General features: G+C 30.6%; 1 protein-coding gene across 1 annotated transcript; it reads right to left on the bottom strand.

The window, feature by feature from the left end:
• Window positions 1–2044: 2044 nt before the first annotated feature.
• On the bottom strand, window positions 2045–23506 carry LOC122270771 (acid-sensing ion channel 2-like). Its single transcript, XM_071180369.2, has 9 exons — window positions 23304–23506; window positions 20364–20530; window positions 19141–19239; window positions 14511–14610; window positions 12377–12434; window positions 5933–5984; window positions 5824–5846; window positions 5629–5701; window positions 2045–2401 (listed from the first exon to the last, which is right to left on the bottom strand). Exons 1-9 carry the CDS (start codon window positions 23488–23490, stop codon window positions 2177–2179), a joined length of 984 nt encoding a protein of 327 aa, XP_071036470.2. The 5' UTR covers window positions 23491–23506; the 3' UTR covers window positions 2045–2176.
• Between the last annotated feature and the right edge of the window lie 702 nt (window positions 23507–24208).

The following is a 24208-nucleotide window of genomic DNA, read 5'->3' as shown; positions in this document are numbered from 1 at the left end:
TTCTAATGTTTCAAGTAATATGATTCAGAAAAGTATGAGAAAAAATTCGGTACTTATGTATTAACGCTACAACAGCAACAGATTTGGCTGTTTTTAAGTGCCGCCAATCTAAACCTAAACTTGTGACAAATCATAAAACGAAACACTTTATTTAAAATCAAAGTAGTTTATCGGATTTCGGTGGACAATGGGCAAAATATTTCGCTCCAGAAAAAATAAAATTGCATCTTGTTCTATTTTTGGCAAATCCCAAAGACGCATTTTCGTAGCACTAAAAAATGGTAACAAAAATCGAAGAACAAATCATTTTGGAATTCTTCTGATTTATAAAGCATGTAAGTGTTAATTTTTATAAAATAAAAAAATTTTACTTTTAAGTAGTTTTTTTCTTGATGATAGTTTTCTATAGAATGGTTTTCTACGTCCGATTATGATTTAAAAAAGAAAAAACATGAAAGTTGTTTATTTTAATATAAGGAATTTTTAGAATTGCTTTTTTTTTATATCGTAAGCATTCTTTGCTTTACGTTTTTCAGTTATTAAATAATGATTTTTATTAAAACTTAAAATTTTTTGATAAAATTACTTGTCAAAAAACTTTATTTACAAAATTAAATCTCATAAAATTATGAGGTTTATGTATACTTTTTGTTCATTTTAATGTTTGAAGTAATATGATTCTTAAAACTATGGAATGTAAAGTTTAAATAGGCCTTTCAGGTTATATCATTAAATTTAGTAAAACTATTTCTCAGGCATTAGGTTTTAACTCTAATAAGAAGATACATATTTTTTTCTGTTTATTTACAAATATTTTTCAGATGTGTTTTGGATGTTCCTTCTTTTAAAAAAAAAAAAGAGATACCATCTTGTTTTCGGTTGTATAAGAAAGGATATCAAACATTTTTCTTTTTTAAATTTAATAAGCCACATTAAAGAAGGAACGTTACAATGCTGCGTGCTACATTAAAGACGTCTCCAGAGTAACTGAATGACGGTTCATATAGAAATCGCAGGCATGCGTCTCATACAACAACGCCTCCTATAGTTCGTTGCGATCGCGAATTGGGTTCCCTCTTACTTTTACAATTTTTTTATTTTCTTGCAAAACAGGGAAAATGATTATGAAATTATATTTTTAATTAATAAGATATCGAAATCGAAATAGTAGGAAAATAGACGATTTCAAATACAGTAAAGGCTAAATGGTACAGGACCCGAAATCAAGGTGTACTCTATTCTTTCCCCTAACCCTAAAATTTTAAACTAGTTACATTTTATTAAGTGCAATTGGGTATAATATGAAAAAAGCACAACTACTTCCACTTACTAGGAATAACATTTACCTTTTAGTTTAATTAATAAACTGAGTTTTAAATATGTTTACTAAATTCATAAACTTCGGTAAAGCAACAATATAAATTATTTCCAAAGGAACTAGACTAATACAATTCCAACCTGGCGAGTAGCGACTTATAAACAAGACACTTTCGTTTGATGCTTTTACTTGTTGCTAGAAATCAGGTTCGGAGAAAATGCTGTTTACTAGTTAAATTTAGTAGGAATAACACGATCTGTGACGTAGGCTATAGTATACCCAATTGTAAGAATCCATTTCAATAATTCAAATATTTCAGATTTATGAAGGTTTTTGAAATTTTTCATACTTTTGCTTTCCTGTTTTTTCGTAGTTTTTTTTCTGCCCCAATTCCTACTTTTTATATTATTCAGTATCTTCGTTGATTTTGTTATTTTTGAGTTTCATAAAAATGCCTACCAATTCTAAAACGTCATATGAAAAAGTAAAGCTATAAATTTCGCAAAAAATTATAAGCATTATCATAAACGTTTAAACAGTGTCTATTAAAAACAATATAATAAATAAAAATCAGGTTAATGTGTCGCTCACATCACTGGTGGAGACTTGGAGGTCGTGAGTTCGATTCAACTCAAGGTATCAACTCAAGAGCAATCCAACTGGCAATAACGTTACTGCCATAGCCATAAAAAAAAAAAATTCTAAAAATTGGAGGTAGGTGCTTGGCCATAGTTGGGTGATTTGATGAGCTGAAATAAGCAATTCGTTTTTAATATTTCAATGTCTAAGTTTATTCGATATCTAAGAGTATTAACAAAATTCTATTTTTTACTACACTTTTAATAATTAGTGCATAAGTTATAAAATCCACATTTCGTTTTGATGTTTACTAAATTTTTCCGGAGGCTCAAACATTGAATTTTGGGCATGAACTTTGCTTTTAATTCGTTTATGACGTTTAAGTTTTTCAATTATCCATTGTCCAATCAGGAGCGTTGTTTCTATGATATCACAAATAGCAACCAAAGATATTCCTAGCCATAAACCTAAATATCCTCCAATGTAAGAAAATAGAGCCACACTCTAAAAAAAAAAGAAAAGAAATGATAATGTGATACATAAAGTATAAAATTTATATAAATAAAACTTTCTAGCACCTTTTTTATAAAAAATTATTAAGGAAAAATGGGTATTTATCGATTATTTTTATTATTATATTAATGGGTATTATAGTTAAGAACGCTCATAATATTTCAATCTGTGACTTTTATTCATGAAAGGGACATTCCTGTATCGGAACCTGCTCGTAAGCTGAAATTGCGTAGGTGCCAGAGTGCCACTAGTTAGTACTTATACTTGAAAGAAATTAAAAGAATTTATATTGCCCGGAAACATTTACGAATTTAACTGTTTAAGATTGCCCACATCTGAAAATTTAGCTTAATTTAATCTTATTATTTTTAAAAATATTTTTATTCTTAATTTTTATTAATTTATTTTTATTTATTTATTTTTACTTATTTATTTATCTTGGTTATTGTAGATGCCCGAGTGCCACTGCTTGTACTTTAATTTATTTATAATTTTTATAGATAATAACTTATGATTCTTATTTATTTATTTATTGCAGTTTGTTTTATCTTGGCTATTGTAGGTGCCAGAGTGCCACTCCTTGGTACTTGTACTTGAAATAAATTTGGAGGATATATATTGCTCGGAAATAGTAACGAATTTTACCCTTTAAGTTTGTCTATCTCTGTAAATTTAGATCAATTTAATCTTATTATTTTTTTTGTTCTTTATTTTTATTTATTTATTTATCAATTTTTATTTATTTATTCATTTTTACTTGTTTATTTATTTTTATTTATTTTTCGTGTTTTGTTTTAACTTTGTTATCGTAGGTGCCAGTGTGCCACTAATTCGCTATATTGTACTTGAAATAAATTAAGGGAATATATATTGCTCGGAAATAGTTACGAATTTTACCTTTTAATTTTGCCCATCTCTGTAAATTAGTTTTATTTAATCTTCTTATTTTTTTTATTTTTCTTATTTATTATCTTATTTATTTTTATTTATTTATTTATTGTGTTTTGTTTTGCACTGGTTATCCACAAAACTTGGCAACCATTTTGAAATAGGTTGTGATGTAGTTTATTGTCCCCTGTCAAGCAAACGAGCAAATATTCCAGAAAACCGTTTAAAATGGATGATAAATATGATCAAAAATTATTTTAAATGGCAATAATATCTTTAAAAAAAAATTCATTGATTATTTTATATGAATGTGTTTATAATAAATGCATTGTTTCCATAAGGGTTATTTAGAATTTATTGCTTCCTGGGAAAGAAATAGCATTATTTAGCAATTTTAGAAATAGCAATATTACTGAAACATAATGACTTTTTCTAACATTAAAAACATACAAGAATGTTTATAAATATTTCAAAAATATTTTTATTACGTCTCTTAAACATACAACAGCTGGAGTGAACGTTTAATAAACATAAAAATCAAATAATAGAAAAATCATAAAAATTAAAGAAACAAACACAATGTGGCCAAACGAAACAATAAAACTTAGCAGAAGAAAGTAATTTTCAAAATCTTGCTGAATTTTATTAATCTTTTATTTAATTGATTATAAGTGCATTATTTATTGAATAATATTGAAATTCTAAATTTAATTGAATAGTATATGAGTGATTGATGTTTCATCGGCCATATTACCTTACGAACTAACTGAACGGAAAACAAAAAAAAAAATAACAAAACAATTTTTCTTGACTAGAAAGATTCTATGACGCCATCTGTTACGGAAAAAAGTCGAAACATCAGCAGTTCTTCAACCGCTTAAAAAATTTCTTTTGCGGCTCTGAAAAGTCTCATAAGCATTACAAATACGTTTTAGTCATTTTATAGCACTTAACTGTTTGTAACATAAACATGAAATTATCTATTATTATTATAAAGTTCTCTTTTAGCATTTCTAAGTTACCTATTACCAATTCTCAAAAACTTACAAACACAACTAAATTAAAACATATGGACAACGATGTATTTGCTTTACAATAATAGCAGAACAATATATCGTTAAGATAATGTTACAGAAACATTTATGAAAATTTAAAGAAGTTGCAATGCGTTATTAATTTATTAAACCTTTCTAAAACGTTTATGCAGTGTCCGTGTTTAAAAAAAATTCTAGTCATTAGTGCAAACAAAATAAAATAGCTTTCTCTTAATATTTAAATATATCTTCTTAAATAAAAAGACTACTCATTTCGTACTCGAGTAAAAAGTTTCTCTCTTATATTAAAACTTAGCAAGAGACTTTTAAAATTTAATAGAAGTATTTCGAACTCGAGTAAAAAGTTTCTCTCTTATATTAAAACTTAGCAAGAGGCTTTTAAAATTTAATAGAAATATTTCGCATCCAATAAGCATTTTTTTAAAGAAATATTGATGTGTTCTAAAAAAACTATGTGCTAATCTCATTGGAAGCATCATTGCATTTAGAATTTAAAGTCGCATAGTTATAAAGTAAAAACTTTTTCTCTTATTTACTTGACTTTTCTTCAAAATTGTATTTGAATATGTATCTAACAATTTATACACAAATAATGGTGAAAAATATTTATGATAAGTGTTAATATTATATACTGTAATCAACAACTAAGCATAAACACTATAAAGAATAGATTAACACCACAGCTTTACAATTCTATGATTTTGAGTTCTGTGTACAATAATTTTCCTGAAATTCTCATTAAGATATCAATTGTATCTTATAAAAAAACTTATTTGTTTAAAAAAGCTCAAAAAATTTATTTGCTCAAAAAACAAATCAAAATGTAAAACAAATGAAGTATGCTTATTTGAAGGTTTGTACTGTTTATGAAAGTTATGGATCATTTAATTCCTTTTATAATTTACGATTGCCCAACTAGAAAGAGTGTGAATTCATATAACATGCCACAGTCCAGAACCAAAGAAAAATTAACAAAAAACACATTATGGAAAAACATATAAAGTAACATCTCGTAAGTTTCTTGAAAAGTGTTTTTTAGTCATTAGTAAATAAGTGTTACGCTTATGGCTCTCATTTAACAGCTGTCTGAGAAAGAAAAATTTCCTCAAATCCAAACGGTATAGTAGGATACGCAAATCGAAAAAAAGGGGTAAAATTTAATACAAAATGTTTTTACACATTACAGTTATAAACATTGATTTTCAACACCCTGTACATGGATAAAAATTCGAAAACATATACTAAATTCGAATTAGGTATTAAAAAAACAATTACCTCATATTTTGGAGAGTATTTATATCTGACAAGTATCATCCTGTTGAAACTAAATGATATTGCAGTTCTGGAGCTAAAGTTATATGAAATACTGGATGAATTATAAACATTACGAGATGGTTCAAGGTTCAATATATGTATTTAAGAAATATAAATTAAAATATTAACTATGATAAAAAAAAGAGAGCTACTTACAATTCATCTCTCGTTTTTGCATTCTGTAAAAATTAAGACATTTAAATTTTTAAAAAAAGATAATACAAAATTTCAAGAAAAATGATTAAAGAAAGTTGCGGATGCCTACCTCATATCTGGGAAGAGGTAACTCTTGCACATCTACCGAAATTTCTTCTGAGCTGCAATAAAAACATGAGAGATTAAAACAGAAAAATGAATAAACACGTATTTTTTTTCAGCAAGAAACAATAAATGCTTAGGAGAATACACCCTCCACTCGCAGCTGCCCGCTAACCCCTAAATTCATGTTGTAACTTCTCTCTCCCGCTAATAAACTAAGTTATTCGTTTACCAAAAAAATGTTAGCACAACATGAAATGTTGCAAAATATAAGCGTGTTGATTAGGATAACATTGTAAAAAATACTGATATTTTAATTAGGATCGAGTTCGAAAATTCTATACTCTCATGAAATTATTTTTGCATTTTTCACCTCTTCTCAGTGTCAGTTACTCTTTACATCAGTTGAAAACTGTTTAGAGGCAATTTCAAAACTCATAAATAATTTTAAATAATAATTTACTGTTGTTTTTTTAGTTATGATCGAGAAAAATTGCAATATGAAAGTGTAAGAACTTTTCCATCGTATTAAACTGTGTAATTTTACAAAGTCAAACTCCAATATTTGCACAAAATCGAATAAAAAAAGTACAGTATTCATTAAAATAAATAAAAATGCTTACAAAATTGAAAACCTAATTTCAATTTTATTAAACTATCTCAAATAAGGTATAACAATACGCCAATATAACATAAAAGAATTGAAAAATATAAACTTTAAACAATTAGTTTTTCGATTAAAGCTTACTGTGTTCGACGATATAACAACTTATTATCATTTGAGAAATGTAGATAAAATAATGGCAACTTAACCCAGAGAGCTGTAGAACATTGAAATGGTCAGTCTGTTCCTACTGCTAGAAATTACGTTTGCAAAAAGTGAACAGTGATCGTGGATTAAATTCCCGTGGCAAGAATAGACCTCATTGTAATCAAGGACTATCTGAAGCTTTAGGTGAGAATGTGTTACCATATAAGACGATTGCACGATGCCTTACTGGGTTGGATTAGAATGGATTACTTTACTTTATTTTCAAATCTCGTAGAGTTGACCTGAAACTAGAGCACAAGCAGTCATAGCACAAAAAATGCACGAGGTATACAGTATATTTGGCAAACTTTTCCTGACTTTCAGTGATATAGACTCAGAGAGTCTTGAAGCACAAAACATTGCTCTTCTGTTGATTGTTGCTCCCTCTTTTGCAACAAAAAGAGCGGGCAAGTGCCGGGAAGACCTCCCACCAGATCGTGTTCTATGACCATTGGAATTGTCCTTTAGACGCTATGTCCAACCGAAATAAGTGGCAACTGTGAAGGTAATCGAATCAGCTGGCTAATGCATCAGTGCTCTAATAACTCACAGTAAAATTTATACCGGGATTTTGACACAGTCCAGTTTTTGCTATTCAGTTTTTCCTTTCTGATCTTTTTTTCATTTTACGGAAACTAACCATTATTTTCAACAACTACATAAAAATTATATTGAAAAATGCATAATGACTTTTTTTCATAACGTGCTTTGGCAACTGAAGCAGAAAAACAGTGATAGCGTGTTGCTGAATAAAAACCATCATAGTCTGATCAGACGACAACGCATCTTAAGCAAACATTACAAATGCATTTGTATCGTACTTCTTTTTCTTACCGAAGTCAAACAGTTGAATTTTTGAAATAAAATTTACCTATAAATTATTATTTTTGCGGTTATATATTTTAAAATCATTCTTTATTTCTGTTCTTCGTACCACAATTTTTCGATGGCTTATTAGATAACTTCAATTTTTATAGTTCTTGTTAAGTTTCCATTATTTAAGTTTTTAGAGACAAGCTTTAATAATATACGCTTCATAATAAACACGCTTTATAATGAACACTTGGCTTCATATGACTTTTGAAATCCGAATTCGGGGACATCATTACCCTACTTAGCGAAATTATTAACGCAGATTTGTACTTGTAACGACCCAACATTTGAAATCAAAGATAAAAAATTCGAAAAAAATGCGATAGAACTAATTTTTGATTAATTATAGCAACATGCTACCACTTCTCTCATATTATAAAATATTTTATTTTATAACCGTCCTACCCAATTGAACAGCCCACCCAGTTTTGGGTTTACGACTACTAACGTACCTCCGTAACGTTGCAATTTTGCATTCAATCCAGAAGACAAGTATTGGGAACTCCTGGACCAAGTATTGGGAAATTTTGCCATCGTGGAGGACTTTTTGATGGAGCTAACCAGCATTTGCGTTACATGGAGAGGGAGACCACGAGAACCCCCCCCCCCCACGGTTAGCTTGACGGCAAGGAGACTCTAATCCATGGTTCGTCTACAACTGAGGATATTTCACGTCAGCACTGTGGTCGGTGCAAGCCGGATGTGGCATTCGTATCAACTGGAATTCGAACCCGGTTCACCTCATTGAAAGACGAACACTCTATCCCCTGAGCCACCTCAGCTGATTATAAAATATTTAAGAAATCTTATGAAAAACTCCTTCTTTGAGATGTAGCGCGTGAACTGGTAGTCAAAGGGAATTTTTAAGTACTAGGCAGTTAGCTCCACCATTTTTTTGAACGTAGGTATGCCGAATTTGGTGCGGAATTGCGGATTCTTATGCGGTACATGCATACACACGTATACATAAGCATATAAATAGATATTAAAAAGTTTGCATTTCAGATGTAACCAGATATACAAATTTAAAAAAGAATCGTGTTTCCTGGCAACAATCCAAATATTATTAGTTATAAGCGCTATAATCTCTTGAAATATAAAACTACAAAACATATTTTACTTTTATGAAAATTAAAGTTAACTTTAATGTTCAAGTATCAGTATCACGCTCGTTAAATTTAAAATTATAGTTACGGGTGGATACAAAATGCATTTACTGTAAAATCATCACTGTATTGAAAAAGAAAATTCTTGCATTTTATAAAACTATAACTTACAGCTTGTTTCTTGAACATATTAGAAAAGCTTTAAGCAGGTAAACGCTAGAAAGTATATACTTTATTTTTTGTAGGCAATTTTTTTTTTGTAACTTTTAAGTGCTTTTTGAACTGAAATTTTTCTATCGATTGCTTAAAATATACACTGGAATAAATATCTCATTTGTCTGGATTGCAATGTCAAACGCATATATATGTAGGAGTCAGAATTTGATCTGTATCTATATAAAACTTTCCTTCCTTCCTCACTGGCTCGACAGCCCAGGATGGGCCTTGGCCTTCTCCAGTAGTTTTTTCCAAGCTGTCCTTCTTTTGGCAATGGACTTCCAATTCTTTATTTTTAATATAGATAAATCTTTCTCCAGGGTATCTAGCCATCTGAGATTTGGCCTGCCCCTTCTACGTGTTCCTGTCGGCCGGGCATCAAAAATCTTTTTCACAATACGGTCTTCTTCCATTCTTACTAAGTGGCCTGCCCATTTTATCTTTTGGACCTTAATGAATCTTATGATGTCTGGTTCATTATATGATCGATAGAGTTCTAAATTTGATCTTCTTAACCACTGACCGTTTTTATTAATTCCTCCAAAAATGCACCGTAATATCTTTCTCTCAAATATGCTCAGCATTTCTTCATCTGCACGAGTCAATGTCCATGTTTCACAAGCATATGTTAAAACTGACCTAATGAGGCCTTTAAATAATAACAGCTTTGTTTTTCTCTTGATTACATTTGATCTTAAAAACTTTCTTAATCCATAAAGGCACCTATTTGCTGCTGTGATTCTCTTTCGTATTTCTGCAGTTACATCGTTCCTGTTATTTATTTCAGAGCCTAAATACGTGAAGCTGTCCACTACCTCGAATGAATGTCCCCCAATTTTTAGATGGGTACTCCTGTGGGCTGTTTTAGTACAAGGCATATATTTAGTTTTATTTTCATTTATTTTTAGACCCATCTTCAGGGCCTCTTTCTCTAAAGAAATAAAGGCCTCTTCAAGTGCTCTTGGTGTTCGAGCAATAATTCCTATATCGTCAGCAAAAGCCAACAATTGTATTGACTTATTAAATATAGTTCCTCTGTTATTGATTTTTGAATCTCTTATTACCTTTTCTAATGCTAGATTAAAGAGGAGACAGGCTAAAGAATCTCCCTGTCGCACACCATTTTTTATTTCTAATGGCTCTGATAAACAATTCTGTATTTTTACCATGATTTTAGTTTCACTTAGTGTTAGGTTAATCAATCTCACCAATTTTTCTGGTATTTTAAATTCTCTCATTGCCATGATCAGAGCTTTTCTGTTAATACTATCATAGGCGGTTTTAAAGTCAATGAACAGGTTGTGCAAATCAATTCCAAATTCTCTCGTTTTCTCCAATATCTGCCGAATGGTAAAAATTTGCTCAGTAGTTGATCTTCCCCTTCTAAAACCACTTTGATACTCTCCTATTATTCCCTCTGAAAACATAGTAAGTCTATTGAATAAAATATTTGAGAATACCTTATAGCTCGTGCAAAGTAAGTTAATTCCTCGATAGTTTGAGCATTCAAGAACATCTCCCTTTTTATGAATTACACAAGTCAAACTAATTTTCCAATCCTCTGGGATTACTTCCCGTTCCCATATAATTAGTAATAGATCATATATTTTCTTCGCAACCTCCATTCCCCCACCTTTTATTAATTCAGATGGTATGGTGTCAGGGCCAGGAGCTTTATTGTTTTTTAATTAGTCAATTCCCATGATGACCTCTTCCAACGTTGGAGGTGTAACCATTTCTTGGTTATGCATCTGTAAATTGTCTATTGCTATCTCGTCTTCTTCCTCATCACCATTCAACAGATGGTCAAAGTGTTCATTCCATCTGTTCAGCACCTCTTCTCTATCGCTTAAGATCGTTCCTTCCCTGCTTCTGCAAGAGTTTGTTCTTGGCTTGAATTCCTTGCGACCCAAGTTTATTTCTCGAAAGAAAGCTCTGCTTTCCCTTGATCCCCTTAAATGTTCAACATTTTCAAAAAGATCTTCGAAAAATAATCTCTTTTTTTCTTTATGGATCTTCTTCTCTTCTCTTCTTGCTTCTTTATAAGCATTTTCAGCATTTCTTGCATGCCTTGAACTTATATTCTTTTATAAGCCTCATTCTTTTTATAAGTTGCCATAAAACAATCATTGTCAAACCAGTCCTTTCTTCCGGTTCTCTCGATCTTTTCCACAACCTGGTCTCCTGTTTCGATAAGAGCTCTCTTAATAACATTCCATTCCCTGTTAACATCATCCCTTTCTGAAGAATCATCAGTCACTTCAAGCCTCCTTTCAATTTGTTCCTGGAACTTTTTTCTTGTAGTCTCTTTTTTTAGCTGTTCACCATCATATTTTTTCAGACGTTCTCCGCGAGCTTTACGAATATTTGATATTCTGGCTCTAACCTCTGCCAGAACTAGAAAATGATCGGAATCTATGTTTGCCCCACGATAAGATCTTACGTCCAGTATATCCGATTTGTGTCTTGAATCAATTAAAATATGGTCAATCTGGTTGTAAGTATTTCCATTAGGAGATTTCCAAGTCATTTTATGAATTCTTTTATGTTGGAACATTGTACTTGGTATGACCATATTATGATCTGTAGCAAAATCTACGAGTCTTTTTCCGTTGTCATTTGAAATATCATGAAGACTATACCCTCCAATCACTGGCCTGAACTCTTTTTCCACACCAAATTTTTGCATTTGCATCCCCTAGAAAGATTTTAACGTCATTTTTAGGACATGAATTATATAATCTATGTAGCTCCTCGTAGAAAAGCTCCTTTTCCGCGCCATCTTTGTCCTCTGTAGGAGCATGAAAGTTGATAAAACTGTAGTTAAAGAAAATGCCCTTTATCCTTATTTTGCATAGTCTAGGTGTCCTGCAATCAAAATCAATCAGAAGTGGTCTTATTCTCTTACTCAATATGAAACCAGTACCAAACATGTGTTTTTCTCTATCACAGCTATAGACAACTGTATGATTTTTCTTTTCAATTATTCCCTCTCCTGTCCATCGAATTTCTTGCACAGCCAACAAATCAATTCTATAGCTGTCAACTTGTTCAATCAGCATTTGCAACCCCTTATTTCTATACAATGATCGAACATTCCACGATCCAATTCTCATATGCCTCAAACCATTTCCAGTCCGTTTCCTTAAAGTCAGCCCGGGTTTATTTTCTACTTGAGATTTCGTAACATGGAGTTTTTTACAGGGTGGGGTTGTTGGCCCCACGCCCAACCCCCAACCTGGAGGACCAGGGAACTTGCATAAAACTTTAACAACATCTAAATTATTAGATATATCGATTAGGATACGATTTCCTTCTATTCAGCGTGAAAAGTTATATTCTGAGTGGGTAATCTTTCTGGTATTTGTGATTCATATATAATTTTCAAAACATTTAGCCTACTTGATAACTCTTGATTACTAAATCGCCGAATGTTGATACTTACTTGCAAGTTGTAGGACATAATTCCTTGCATTCCGAATATATATCCCTTTCCTGTTTAGCTAAAAGAAATATAGAATCTTTGTTATTCAAATAATTCTCATTCTCTTCGATTAACCAAACATTTCAGAAGTATAAAATATTCATAAACTATATTCAAAATAAAAATATAAGCATGGTATTTTAAACATTCTGAAATTAGACTGCATGCAAATATAATAAAAGAAAATTGTCTCAAAATAATTGATTTATAATACACAAAAACTATAAAATGTTGACAATAGTCATTATTATTAGTGTAGTTTCTACCTATATGAACTGCATAATCGAGACAATTATAATCATAAATTCGGTATCTAGTTATAGTATAGTGCTTATCCATTGGTTGGGTTAAACCTGTAGCTTTTGAATGTGCATTGATCGAAATTTCTCGGAAAAAATGGTTAAATAACAATTTTATTGCTATTTTACCATATTCAAACAAAACAATCAAATAAACACAAATAAGATGGTACTCAAACTGTTACCTGTAACAAAAACCGCTTATTAACTGCTTTCAGATAATGCGGTTAAACAACCATAATTTTATCACAGTTAGTTCCTTACACATGGGTACATATTATAGCCGGGAGGGCTGGTCTATCAATCTCATGACCGCAAGGGTGGGGGCAGTGTCCTAGCGTTGATACCACAACATTTCTTTTAACACATAAAGTATTTTCAGTGTCCTGTACTCCCCAATTTGTGACCCTTAACTATAGGAATGCGATACTCTCATTCATCATCAATGGCAGAACCATAAATCTTCTAAACTATTTCCAACGCTCAGATAAAAAAAAATTTACAGTTTTGAAACCGTATTTGTTATAAATGGTTAAAAAACCGTAATGATAAAAAATGTTACTTACCGTAATCTGCCAGAATTTTTACCGCTCCAGACTACTGCCGGTTATTTTATCATAATTTTAAAATGAAAATTCTAACAATGTGTAAGCAGCCTATTAATGCATCACAAAGCTAGTTTGTTATTCTTTGATGTCATATATAGGATTTTCGATCGCAATAATGTGGTAGAAAAGTTATAGTACATTACGCAAAAGTTTCCCAAAATTGATACTATAGCAGTCTGGGCTGCAAAAGTAAAGATAAAAATTACTATAGTAAAAGAAAAACAATATGGGAAACAGTATGGGCTATAGCAGCCTGGGCTGCAAATGTAGAAATGTCTCGATATTTCTTTAAAAACTTTTAGATATTTAGAGTAATAATAATTGTTGGGAAGAGAAAAAATTAGAATCAGCATGGTGTGAATGAGGACAGCTGGAATAATTGTGTTATTTTTCACTTTCAAAATTCCTCTGTCAAAAAGAAGTTAATTTTGGGGGGAACTCTAGAACTTAAATAGACTCTGGAACCTCAACATTATTCAACAATTTTGTTTTTGTTTTGTCATGTAGAGCCTCCCAAATCTGAATTGTATAATTCATAGCAAACCTACAATGAAATATAAACAAAAGGAATCATAAATTGCGATTGACTTGTTAAAATTAAGTGATATTAAAATTACATTTTAGATGAAAATTTCTGAAATCAAAAAAGAAACTAATAATATGAAAAACAGTATGAGCTATAGCAGCCTGGGCTGCAAAAATAGAGATACCTATATATTTCTTTCAGAAAAATTTTGGGTATTCAAACTTATAATAATAAGTTGGGAATAGAGGAACTAGTATAAGTATGGTGCTAATGTTTTTTTTTTCAATGCCCACCTGGATAATGACCTATGTCATACAGGCACCTGAAGGGCAGATTTGTTGGCCACTCTTTCAGGGGTACCAGATTAGGTCGGCCAACGTTGCTCCCACAGTAAGGACAGATAGTACAGAAAAGGAAAGAACATCCATGCCTTGCCCGGGATTCAAATCCAGAACCTTTGTTATGCAAGGGCTGTTCCCTAATCCCTATACAGGCCGGTCGGCATGGCGTTATTTGGCACCGTGTTTTTTTGTAATGTTAAGACTCTCGAATCTTAATTGAATAATTCCAAAAAAAACTACAATATAATATAAACTAAAAAAAGGATAAGTTATGAATAATTTATTAAAATTTAAGGATATTAGATTAAAAGAATGTTTTACTTGGACAAATTGGTGCCATGTTGGGGTACCGAATAAAATAAGGATCCACACATTCAAAGTGTTCCAATGATTCATTTAAATGACATTCTTCTGTGCATAGCTACAACAAATAAAAGAAATGTATATTAGGCGCACTGCCATAATGTTCTAAAAATAAAACTTAGTAACAAGTAAAATATTTGAGACACGAACAGTTCGCATAATTCAGTTGAAATTTCTAATTTTAAAGTAAATACTAGTTTCAAATTACGTTAAAATTGTATGCTTTGCAATTCAAAAATTTTTCATTCACCATTAAATTAACTATTACCAAAATTATGAATAAACATAAAGCTTTTACTAGAATTAACTGTAAATTAGCAATCAAATAAAATTTTACATTGAGTATTATAAAATTAAAAAATAGAATCTCACTTTTATGTACATTAAACATATGGGCAAAACAAATCTCTGTTTTGAAATGCAAACATTTATCAATGAATGTTAAAAAGCATTTTTAAATGAAAACTAATATACAAGTTAGAAAACATAAACAAACATACTTAAAATATTAATAGATAATTATTAAAAAATATATTTTTTATTTAAAAAGCTTTTCACTTTTTTTAATTTTCTGGATGTATACATTTTTGATAACCCAGAGAGCGTCTTGGAGAAAAACATTAGGCAGATTGAATAAATCCCGCTTTCATAGGTGCTGTGGAATACCCAATGGTTAAAGAATCGAACTCCGATCCGGAGGGGCCGATGTTCGATCCACGACTGCGTTAAGATTCACCAAGTACATACGATATACGTGCTCGTAAAATCTGTGAAATCGTCTATGGTCGGTCCCTGAGCAGTATCGTGGGTAAGAAGATTTGAAGAAAATTTAACTCCCCTTCAGATTTATGGCTAAATTAAGGAAATGACCTCACGAATGAGTAGTGCAGAGTTGGCCGTTGATTACAGTAATCGATTACAACTGTAATTGATTACAGATAATTACAGCTATGTAATCAATTACTTGTAATCACGATTACAAGTAATCAATTACTTGTAATCGTGATTACAACTTTCAAAAAATTTTGATTACAGCTGTAATCATGATTACAATTTTGATTACAGTAATCAATTACTTGTAATCGTGATTACAACTTTCAAAAAATTTTGATTACAGCTGTAATCATGATTACAATTTTGATTACAGTAATCAATTACTTGTAATCATGATTACAAGTAATTGCGATTACAAGTAATCACAACAAAAACGATTACAAGTAATTATGATTACAAGTAATCAAAATATATGATTACATGTAATCATGATTACATGTAATTTGATTACATGTAATTGTGATTACTTGTAATCAAATTATACGATTACAAGTTATTACGATTGTATACTATAGTCAAATTTTTTATGTAAGTATTCATGTGTTTACATATTTTTATGTACATAGAATGTACGTACGCATGAACGTACAATTTGCGATTCCTATACATACAATGTATGCACAAACATTGTTTGTACGTACAATATTCACAATTATATTGTAATATACTTAATGCAATGCGCATATGCTTAGTACATATAATTATGCATTTATGATACATGTACGCATGTATGTTAGTTTGTACAAAAAGGCAATGTTTTGTATCTTTGTATACATAGACAATGTATGTATGAACGTATATTAAAATAATGTTTATGCGTTTGCATGCTTTTATGCACTTAAGTGCATATATTGTATAAATTTACGATAATAGCACGTATATACAATGTACGTTTGTATATAAAATTGTACGTATTTGCGTACAATATGTAAAAATGTTATTTAAAGTTTAACTACATACTTTGTTAATACTTATGCGCATGTAATGCATGGATGTACAAAAAAATAGTTATATGCACAATGTATGCATGTGCATACAACGTATACATGTACATAAGTACAAGTTATGTACAAATACGTGCGTACATTTAAATATATGTAATTACAATATACACATACATTGTGCATACATTAAAAAAATTTATATGAGTAAAGTTATTAAAAAAATTTTTAAAATTATTCTAAGGTATATGAAACTGGACCTCATATTTTTTAGAAAGCAAACGATAATTTTATTTGGAATTTCTAATTATTAATTCCACACATAAAATTTACCGTTTTTCTTATCATTTAAAAAATTTCTATGAATCATGCATTATGTTATAAAAAAAATAAATCTGTATTGTCAAACATTTCATGAAAATACCTGAAAATAATTTTTTATTCAGAGAATTTCAAAATGATATAGAACAATTAAAGCTGAAAACTAAATTTAAATATCGTTTGATTTTGTCATTTAACTTGCTTGAGTCATTAAAAGTTAACTTACATGCATTTTATTCATTGCATTGTACACATATTTAGACATAAATGTAATGTACATATGTATACGTGTAATGTATGTACGCATGTACAATGTATGTACATACATTCATGTATTGTACGTGCATATATAGTACATATGGATATGCATACATGGAACATACGTGTATTGTACATGTGTGGATACATTCATTGTACATATATACATTGCACCATATGCATAGATAGGGATAGCATGCATGTACACATGTAAAATTTGTACGAAAGAATTATGCCCAATATATTTATGCACATACGTACTGTATATGTACACACATATGTACATTATATGAACATTATATGTTCATTTCATCATATGTACATTATGTGAATATACCTCTGTACGCTATATGTATGTACATCTGTACGCTATATGTATATACATCTGTACCATATATGCATCTCAAATATGTGTACGTACGTTATGCATGTCGAATGCATGTATGAATATATGTGAAATATAAATACGCCCAATGTACGTACAATAGTTCACAAATGTATTATGCATATTTGGATACTTACATTGAGCATGAACATATTATGTACATGTACATAAATACACTGGACATGCATATCATGTACATGTATACATACATATATTGTACATCCTACAGATATACCTATATTGAACATGCATACATATATTGTACTGTTCATAAATAAATTGCACATACATGCATGGGACATGCATTGTACAGACAATGTATGTATGTTCGTACAAACACAAGTACTTGTATATACATGCGTACATGAACATAGATATACATTTTACATACACAAATATTTGCATAAAATGCATATATTCATTGTGTATAAATGTACATGTATACATGTAGAGTGTATGTACATGTGTGTGATACTAAAATGTCTGAACATATGCACTAGATAAAATCATATGTACATACATTTCAGTTACATTCATTTGTACGTATACAAATACGTACAAAATGCAGTACATGTTAATACGTGCAAAATGTATCTTTATAAAATACATTCTACTATCTACTGTGAAATATAATCATTTATAAGAATACAATAGTCTTGTAATCGTGTAATTAGATTACATGTAATCATGATTACATGTAATCAAATTACATGTAATCAAATTACATGTAATCATATATTTTGATTACTTGTAATCATAATTACTTGTAATCATTTTTGTTGTAATTACTTGTAATCGCAATTACTTGGAATCATGATTACAAGTAATTGATTACTGTAATCAAAACTGTAATCATGATTACAGCTGTAATCAAAATTTTTTGAAAAGTGTAATCATGATTACAAGTAATTGATTACTGTAATCGACTATGTAATCATGATTACAGCTGTAATCAAACTTTGTAATCACGATTACAAGTAATTGATTACTGTAATCAATATTGTAATCATGATTACAGCTGTAATCAAAATTTTTGAAAATTGTAATCATGATTACAAGTAATTGATTACTGTAATCAAAAAATGTAATCGATTACATTTTTGGCCAACTCTGGAGTAGTGCTGCTATCTATCCATATAAGCTCGATCTGAGCAATTACGTACTTTCACCCTTGCCGTGTTCACTTGTCAAACAAAAGGTGTACCTTCCTGACTTAATTTGCAAAGGACCAATGGCCGGCAAGCTAGTCCAAATGTCATTAAAAATAACAAATATTTCGCGGGACTAGTGGTAGTTTATTCACGCCGCTCTCGAACTACACAGTACGCCATTGGCAACGATCTGAAGAATATCCCTGAGGATAATCCGAAGGTATCACAACTTTGTTCCTCAGCAGAGGAGATGCATCCTCTTTCGCTTTGGTAGCCAGACGACCTGCTGTCGAGATCGAGCACTTTATGGTAGAACAGTTTAACGAGGACCGTTACCACACACCATCTATTCCTTCGCAGACCAGATCTGATTCTGATCGAAGTAGACACCCTCCTGTTCACTGACCGCTGCCAGTGATGCTTGACTTCTGTGATCTACTGGAAAATGTCCTTACGATCAGTCCACAGTGAAACTAGTTCATGAGAAAGAATTTGATTTTAGATGGTTAGTTCCATATGTATAATTTTAAAACTTCATAACTTTACAAACAGCCCATGTTAATATAGCTATTAAATTTTTGATACGTATTAATAACGTCACCGAGAAAAGAGCGATAACGTTTAGAGGCCGTTCCAGTAAAAAACGGTTATCTTTCAAAAAATCATACATCCACAGACTAAAGACAAAATAAACTTACTCTTTTTGAAAGTGGTCCAAAACCAGAGCGCGTTTCCCACATTTGGGTGTAATTGTAGCACATACTTGCATAGGGTGGGGGAAGCCGTTCATTAACTTCCTACATCAAAGCAAAATCAAATTAAATGCATCTTATCTAATTATAAAATATCTCAGTAAAATGTATCAAATAAAATTGCCTTAATTTAATGTTTTTCTAAACAAATTTGTATTAATTAGCTCAGGAGGTAGAGCGCTCGCATTCCAGTAAGGTGAACTGGGTTCGAATCCCAGCGATGACTTGTCGATTAGAATTAAATCGTATAATGAAAAAAATAATGATTCTTTAATATATTTTGAATACTGAATAAGGATAATTCTGAGAAACAAAACTTGTGCACATCAGTCAATTGCATAAGATAAACGATATCCCGAGCTATCAATTTTTACTTTATTTGCTACAAAAATTTACATCTAGTAGTTGCATCCTCTCCTCACCACCTAGATCCATTATTTTTTCTCTACCAAGTTTCTGATGATAGATTTAAAATGTACAAACATTTTTTTTTTCGAATTTTCGACCCAAAGAAGAGCATTTTTTTGTATTGCTGAAAATTAATTTATTTCTAATTTAAATTCGAAAATGTAAAATATTTTTGTTAGCAAGCAGTTTTTTGCTTGACCTATCGGCGGTTAAATCTGTGATGTCCCGTCCATTGATTTGATCTCCAGTTTTCCCTGCAATGCACCCAAGTTTTATCTTAAAAAGATACATTGTGATAACATATTTATTAACTCTATTGCCTAAAGGTGTTTAAGATAAATCTCTGCATAAAATTATTTGTAAAATTAAGTATAAAATATTTTGGAAAATAATTTTCCAACCATACCGTTAAAACAATTTTACAATCAATCTTGGGCATCAGAGTGTGAAAATCATATTTATCACAAAACTATTATAACTATTTTCACATGCAAAGGTAACACTAATACTATAAATTTGTAATATAAGCGACATCTCTTAGCGATATTCCGAAATACAAGAGTGATTGTGAGATTCAAAAAAGGCGTTAGTAGCTACGAATTCAATTTCAATGATGCAATTTTTTTCTTCGTAGCATGGCATGCGATGCCATCCCTATCTACTACCACTTAGAATAACTTTCCTCGAATTTTATGGGTTCAGCTTGAAACCCATTTTGTGAATAAGAAGGAAAAAAAATTTAAACAAATTAAAAGTTTTACCTTTGAGGGGAAAACTAGATAATTGTAACCAGGCTTAACAGCAAATCCATTGTAAAAAGGATTGAGTATGCCGTATGGGGAATGGAGGCATACTTGTAGAGCAAACGGTGATCCTGTATAAAATCGATTAGCTGAACCCCTTTCAGACTTCAATCTTACGAAAACTTCTAAAAATAAACACAAAAATAGTATGTATATCGAAAAGTTCAACATTTCCTATACAGTAATTCCAAATACACAAAGAAACATCAAAAACAATCCCACGGCAATTCACCTTATTCCCGACCGTGTTTCATGTTCTACACGGTAGGGGGCAGTATTTGTAGAGGTTGTTTCAACTTCCAGCAGAAGTTTCAGATAGAAAATTATGATAGAAAAATTTCAAATAGACTAAATAAATTCACAACTCAAAGGTCAGATAATTGCATATCAATATAGGATGATTTCCCAAACTACTTTTTTTTAATATCTTCATCTGATATTTTTAAATATAAAAAACACATTTTTTCTCAAAAATACAGTCTAAAAGTAAAATTTAGAATAACTGAGTTCTCCGAGTATATACAAGCAAACCCGGAATGTTAAGAATGTTATGACGTCAGAAGAGAGCCTCAAGACTTCCGGTAGAGTTAGTTTGTATTTTTAGGATACATGGCGAATACCATGATAAACAAGTAAATTTTATTAAAAAAAATATTTATTTAATTTGCACTATATTTTTTAAGTAAATAATCAATTTTGAAAAGGTAAATATATTTCCATTAAAATCACATACTCATTTATAATTTAAATTAAATACATAAATTGAACTCAATTTATATTTTAAATTTTTGTATACCAGAGGACTATACGATCCCTACTCAACCCCCAAAGTCGAGATGAGAGTTGATCGAGATTTCGTGATTCAAAGTCGCTTTGCTCGCTGAATTATTTTCAAAGTCAAGAGTTAGTAAAAAATAAATTTTAAAAAATGGGCAAAACTCATAATATTAATAACTTGCTTGGTATAAAACTCTTTTATTTAAGCTTGGGGCAACAACAAAAAATGCGAAACCTTTTAATTAAATGCTAAATATAAACTTCTAATAGATTTTTCAAAGTTATAAAAAGAAAAAAAAGAAGAAGGAAAGAATACTTTCAGATAAGTCAGCTGTATAGAACTGTTTGCAAACTTGCTGCATTTGAAAACTTCCGCTGTTTCAGGTTCGCATAAGCGATATTTTATAAGAAAGCAAAAAATATTTTAGTTGTAATAAAATGGCAACATAATACAAAAAATATGAAAAATATAGAAAAACAAACGATAAGTGTAAAGAAAAACGATGTCTAAAAATAGTTTTTTTTCCTATGTGTCTTCCTATGTAAAATGTCCTCGTCCTGTAAATAAATGTGCTCTTATCTAAAACAACCTGTCTCTTCTTCTTGTGAGTCGTAGTCCAATATTGGCATAAAATTCAAAGTTCGACTTCGCATCATCCGCACATCACACCAAAAATTACAGCTTCGAAAAATTTAGCTCTTCAAACGTCGATACATGACCGACGACTGGTGGCTTTAAGAAAATTGTTGTTAAAAGTTTACTCCTGAGATTCCTTTATTGTAAGGTTCCTCTATAGTGGGAGCTGAATTATCCGCCATTATGGAGCAAACAAGTGCGCTAGTTACATAGTGTTAACATTAGCGTGAGAGTTTGAAGCCCCTTTACGTGCTTAAAATTATTGATATGGGTAATTGTGCAGGGATGAATTGGGCAAACAGTTTGAAAAGAAGGCTGTCTAATGTAAATATTTCCATCAGATCTCGAAAAAAAGAAGAAATGTGTAGCAAATTGCAGAAGATATGACTAGCAGACTAGAACTGGAGCTTGCTTATGTGAGTTATAAATTCATTTATTTATACTTTATTGAATTTATATATTCCTTTCCAAATCCCTTAATAATTCCTCTAAAAAGACTGAAATGCATAGGTTGTCCAAAACCAGGATCTATTTTATATAAACTTCAATCTAATGCAAATGTAAATTTACTGATATTTCTTCATTTGCTAGGGTTTTTTTACCCACGTCACTTGCTTGCAGGTGTCCCATTAATTGGATGATAATAGAGTGATATATTTCAGCCTCTGCCTAGGACATCTTTGATGTTATTGCGTAGTTTAAATTAGATTTATCTCTCTAAATTCAATTTTAAAAAAAAGAAAGAAAACATTTTGTTGCTCCTTGGTAAGTTTATCACATTTTTATGTTTATAAAAAGCGTTAAAAAGACTCTAAAAAGATAAATTGAAATGGGCTCCATTTTACTACTAAAAAATAGGTATAAACTTTTATTTATTGATAAAATATTGTATTTTAAAAGCCACTGCCAAATTAATGCAATGACCGTAATACTATTCAGACATTTAATAAATATAGGATTGACGCGTCATTTTATTTAATTCAATAAAATCATTAAAATGTCTAAGAAATATCAATAATATATAGCGTGTATGTTATAGTTTCTCAGAAAATGAAAATATCAGTTATCAATTTTTTTAGCTTACAGAATGACGGCTATTAAAAAATGCCTGAATGTCACAAAAATGCTGTTTTGTTATTAACGGATACTCTGAAATACATATCGATTTATAATACTACATAAAAGAATAAGAGAAATAAATTGAATAAAAAAAGAAAGGTGGAATAATTTAAAAATCTGAAACCAAGGCAAATCTGTTGGGCAGCAAAACTACTTTAAAATATTATTTAATATCATGCTATTATTAATTTCACAATATCTTTAACCCTCAAAGTTCTCAAAGGAGATAAAAACATTGTTTGCAAATTTTATAGGACCTATAGAAATTTGAAGGCTCACTCTGGATTTCTTAATCCTTAAAAATAGACCAGGCATTCTAAATTTCAAAAAAAATTGCTTAAATCTTTGAATAACAAATGACTTACTAGACTTTATATTGATTTTCATAGAGCCAGTCCTCTTTCCTTTTAAGCCGTTAAATGTGTAACAATTGCTTGGTATGGCCTTGATATCAAACACATTCAAAATTACGGGATCTCTGTTAAAAAATAAAAAATAAAAAGCGAAACATAATAGCATCAGTAATAAAACAGAATGAAAAATATAAGCCATTTCACATTTTAATACATTGAAGAGTCTTTTTTAATGTTATTATAATCCAGAGTTTGTGAATTAGTTTACTAAAATTGAATGTAAGTAGCTTAATTAAAACTTTTTTCAGCACAGTGAATAAATTACTTAAAGTTTTATTTTCGAGTGTTAATACTCCAAAAGAAAATTAAAAAATCACAAATTTTACTATTTCTTCTGCATATTTTATTTTTATTTTATAACCGTCGCTGAACTGTTGACCCAATATTTGGATTTACGACTACTAATGTTTCACTCCGTAGCCTTGTAATTTTGAACCCAATCCAGAGGACAAGGGCCAAGTATTGAGAGAAATTTGCCTTAGTGGAGGACTTATTGATGGAACTAACTCACATCGGCATTACATGTAAGAGATCTCCTACGGTTAGCCTCAGGGTAAGGGGATTCTAACCCATGATCCGTCTATCACTGAGGATATTTTACGTCAGCACTGCTGCCAGTGCAAACCGGATGCGGAATTCGCATCGACCAGCCATCCCTCGGATTCAAACTCGGTTTACTCCATTGGAAGGCGAACGCTCTATCCCCTGAGTCATCACGTCCTCTTCGGCATATATTATTTTATTTTTTATATCCGTCGTAAAACAGCCGACCACATTACCGTAAACCAAAGTCGTAAACCGAAAAGTTTACGACTTCTAATGTTCAACTCCGTGGCATATTAAACCATAAAAATTTA

The sequence above is a fragment of the Parasteatoda tepidariorum genome, chromosome 1, assembly GCF_982258835.1.
Source record: "Parasteatoda tepidariorum strain Cologne lab strain chromosome 1, Ptep-v5.0, whole genome shotgun sequence".
Classification (NCBI taxonomy): Eukaryota; Metazoa; Arthropoda; class Arachnida; order Araneae; family Theridiidae; genus Parasteatoda; species Parasteatoda tepidariorum.
Note: the sequence above shows the minus strand (reverse complement) of the source record. Positions and strands in the feature narration are given on the sequence as shown.

Excerpts from the sequence above, each read along its gene's own strand:
- LOC122270771 (XM_071180369.2), bottom strand. The coding sequence starts at position 23,490 with ATGGCTTATATTTTTCATTCTGTTTTATTACTGATGCTATTATGTTTC. Across the intron at positions 20,531-23,303 it reads GAAAATCAATATAAAGTCTA|AAGTTTTCGTAAGATTGAAG; the intron begins GTAAGTCATTTG and ends GTTTATTTTTAG. Across the intron at positions 12,435-14,510 it reads CATGGCACCAATTTGTCCAA|CTAAACAGGAAAGGGATATA; the intron begins GTAAAACATTCT and ends TATTTCTTTTAG.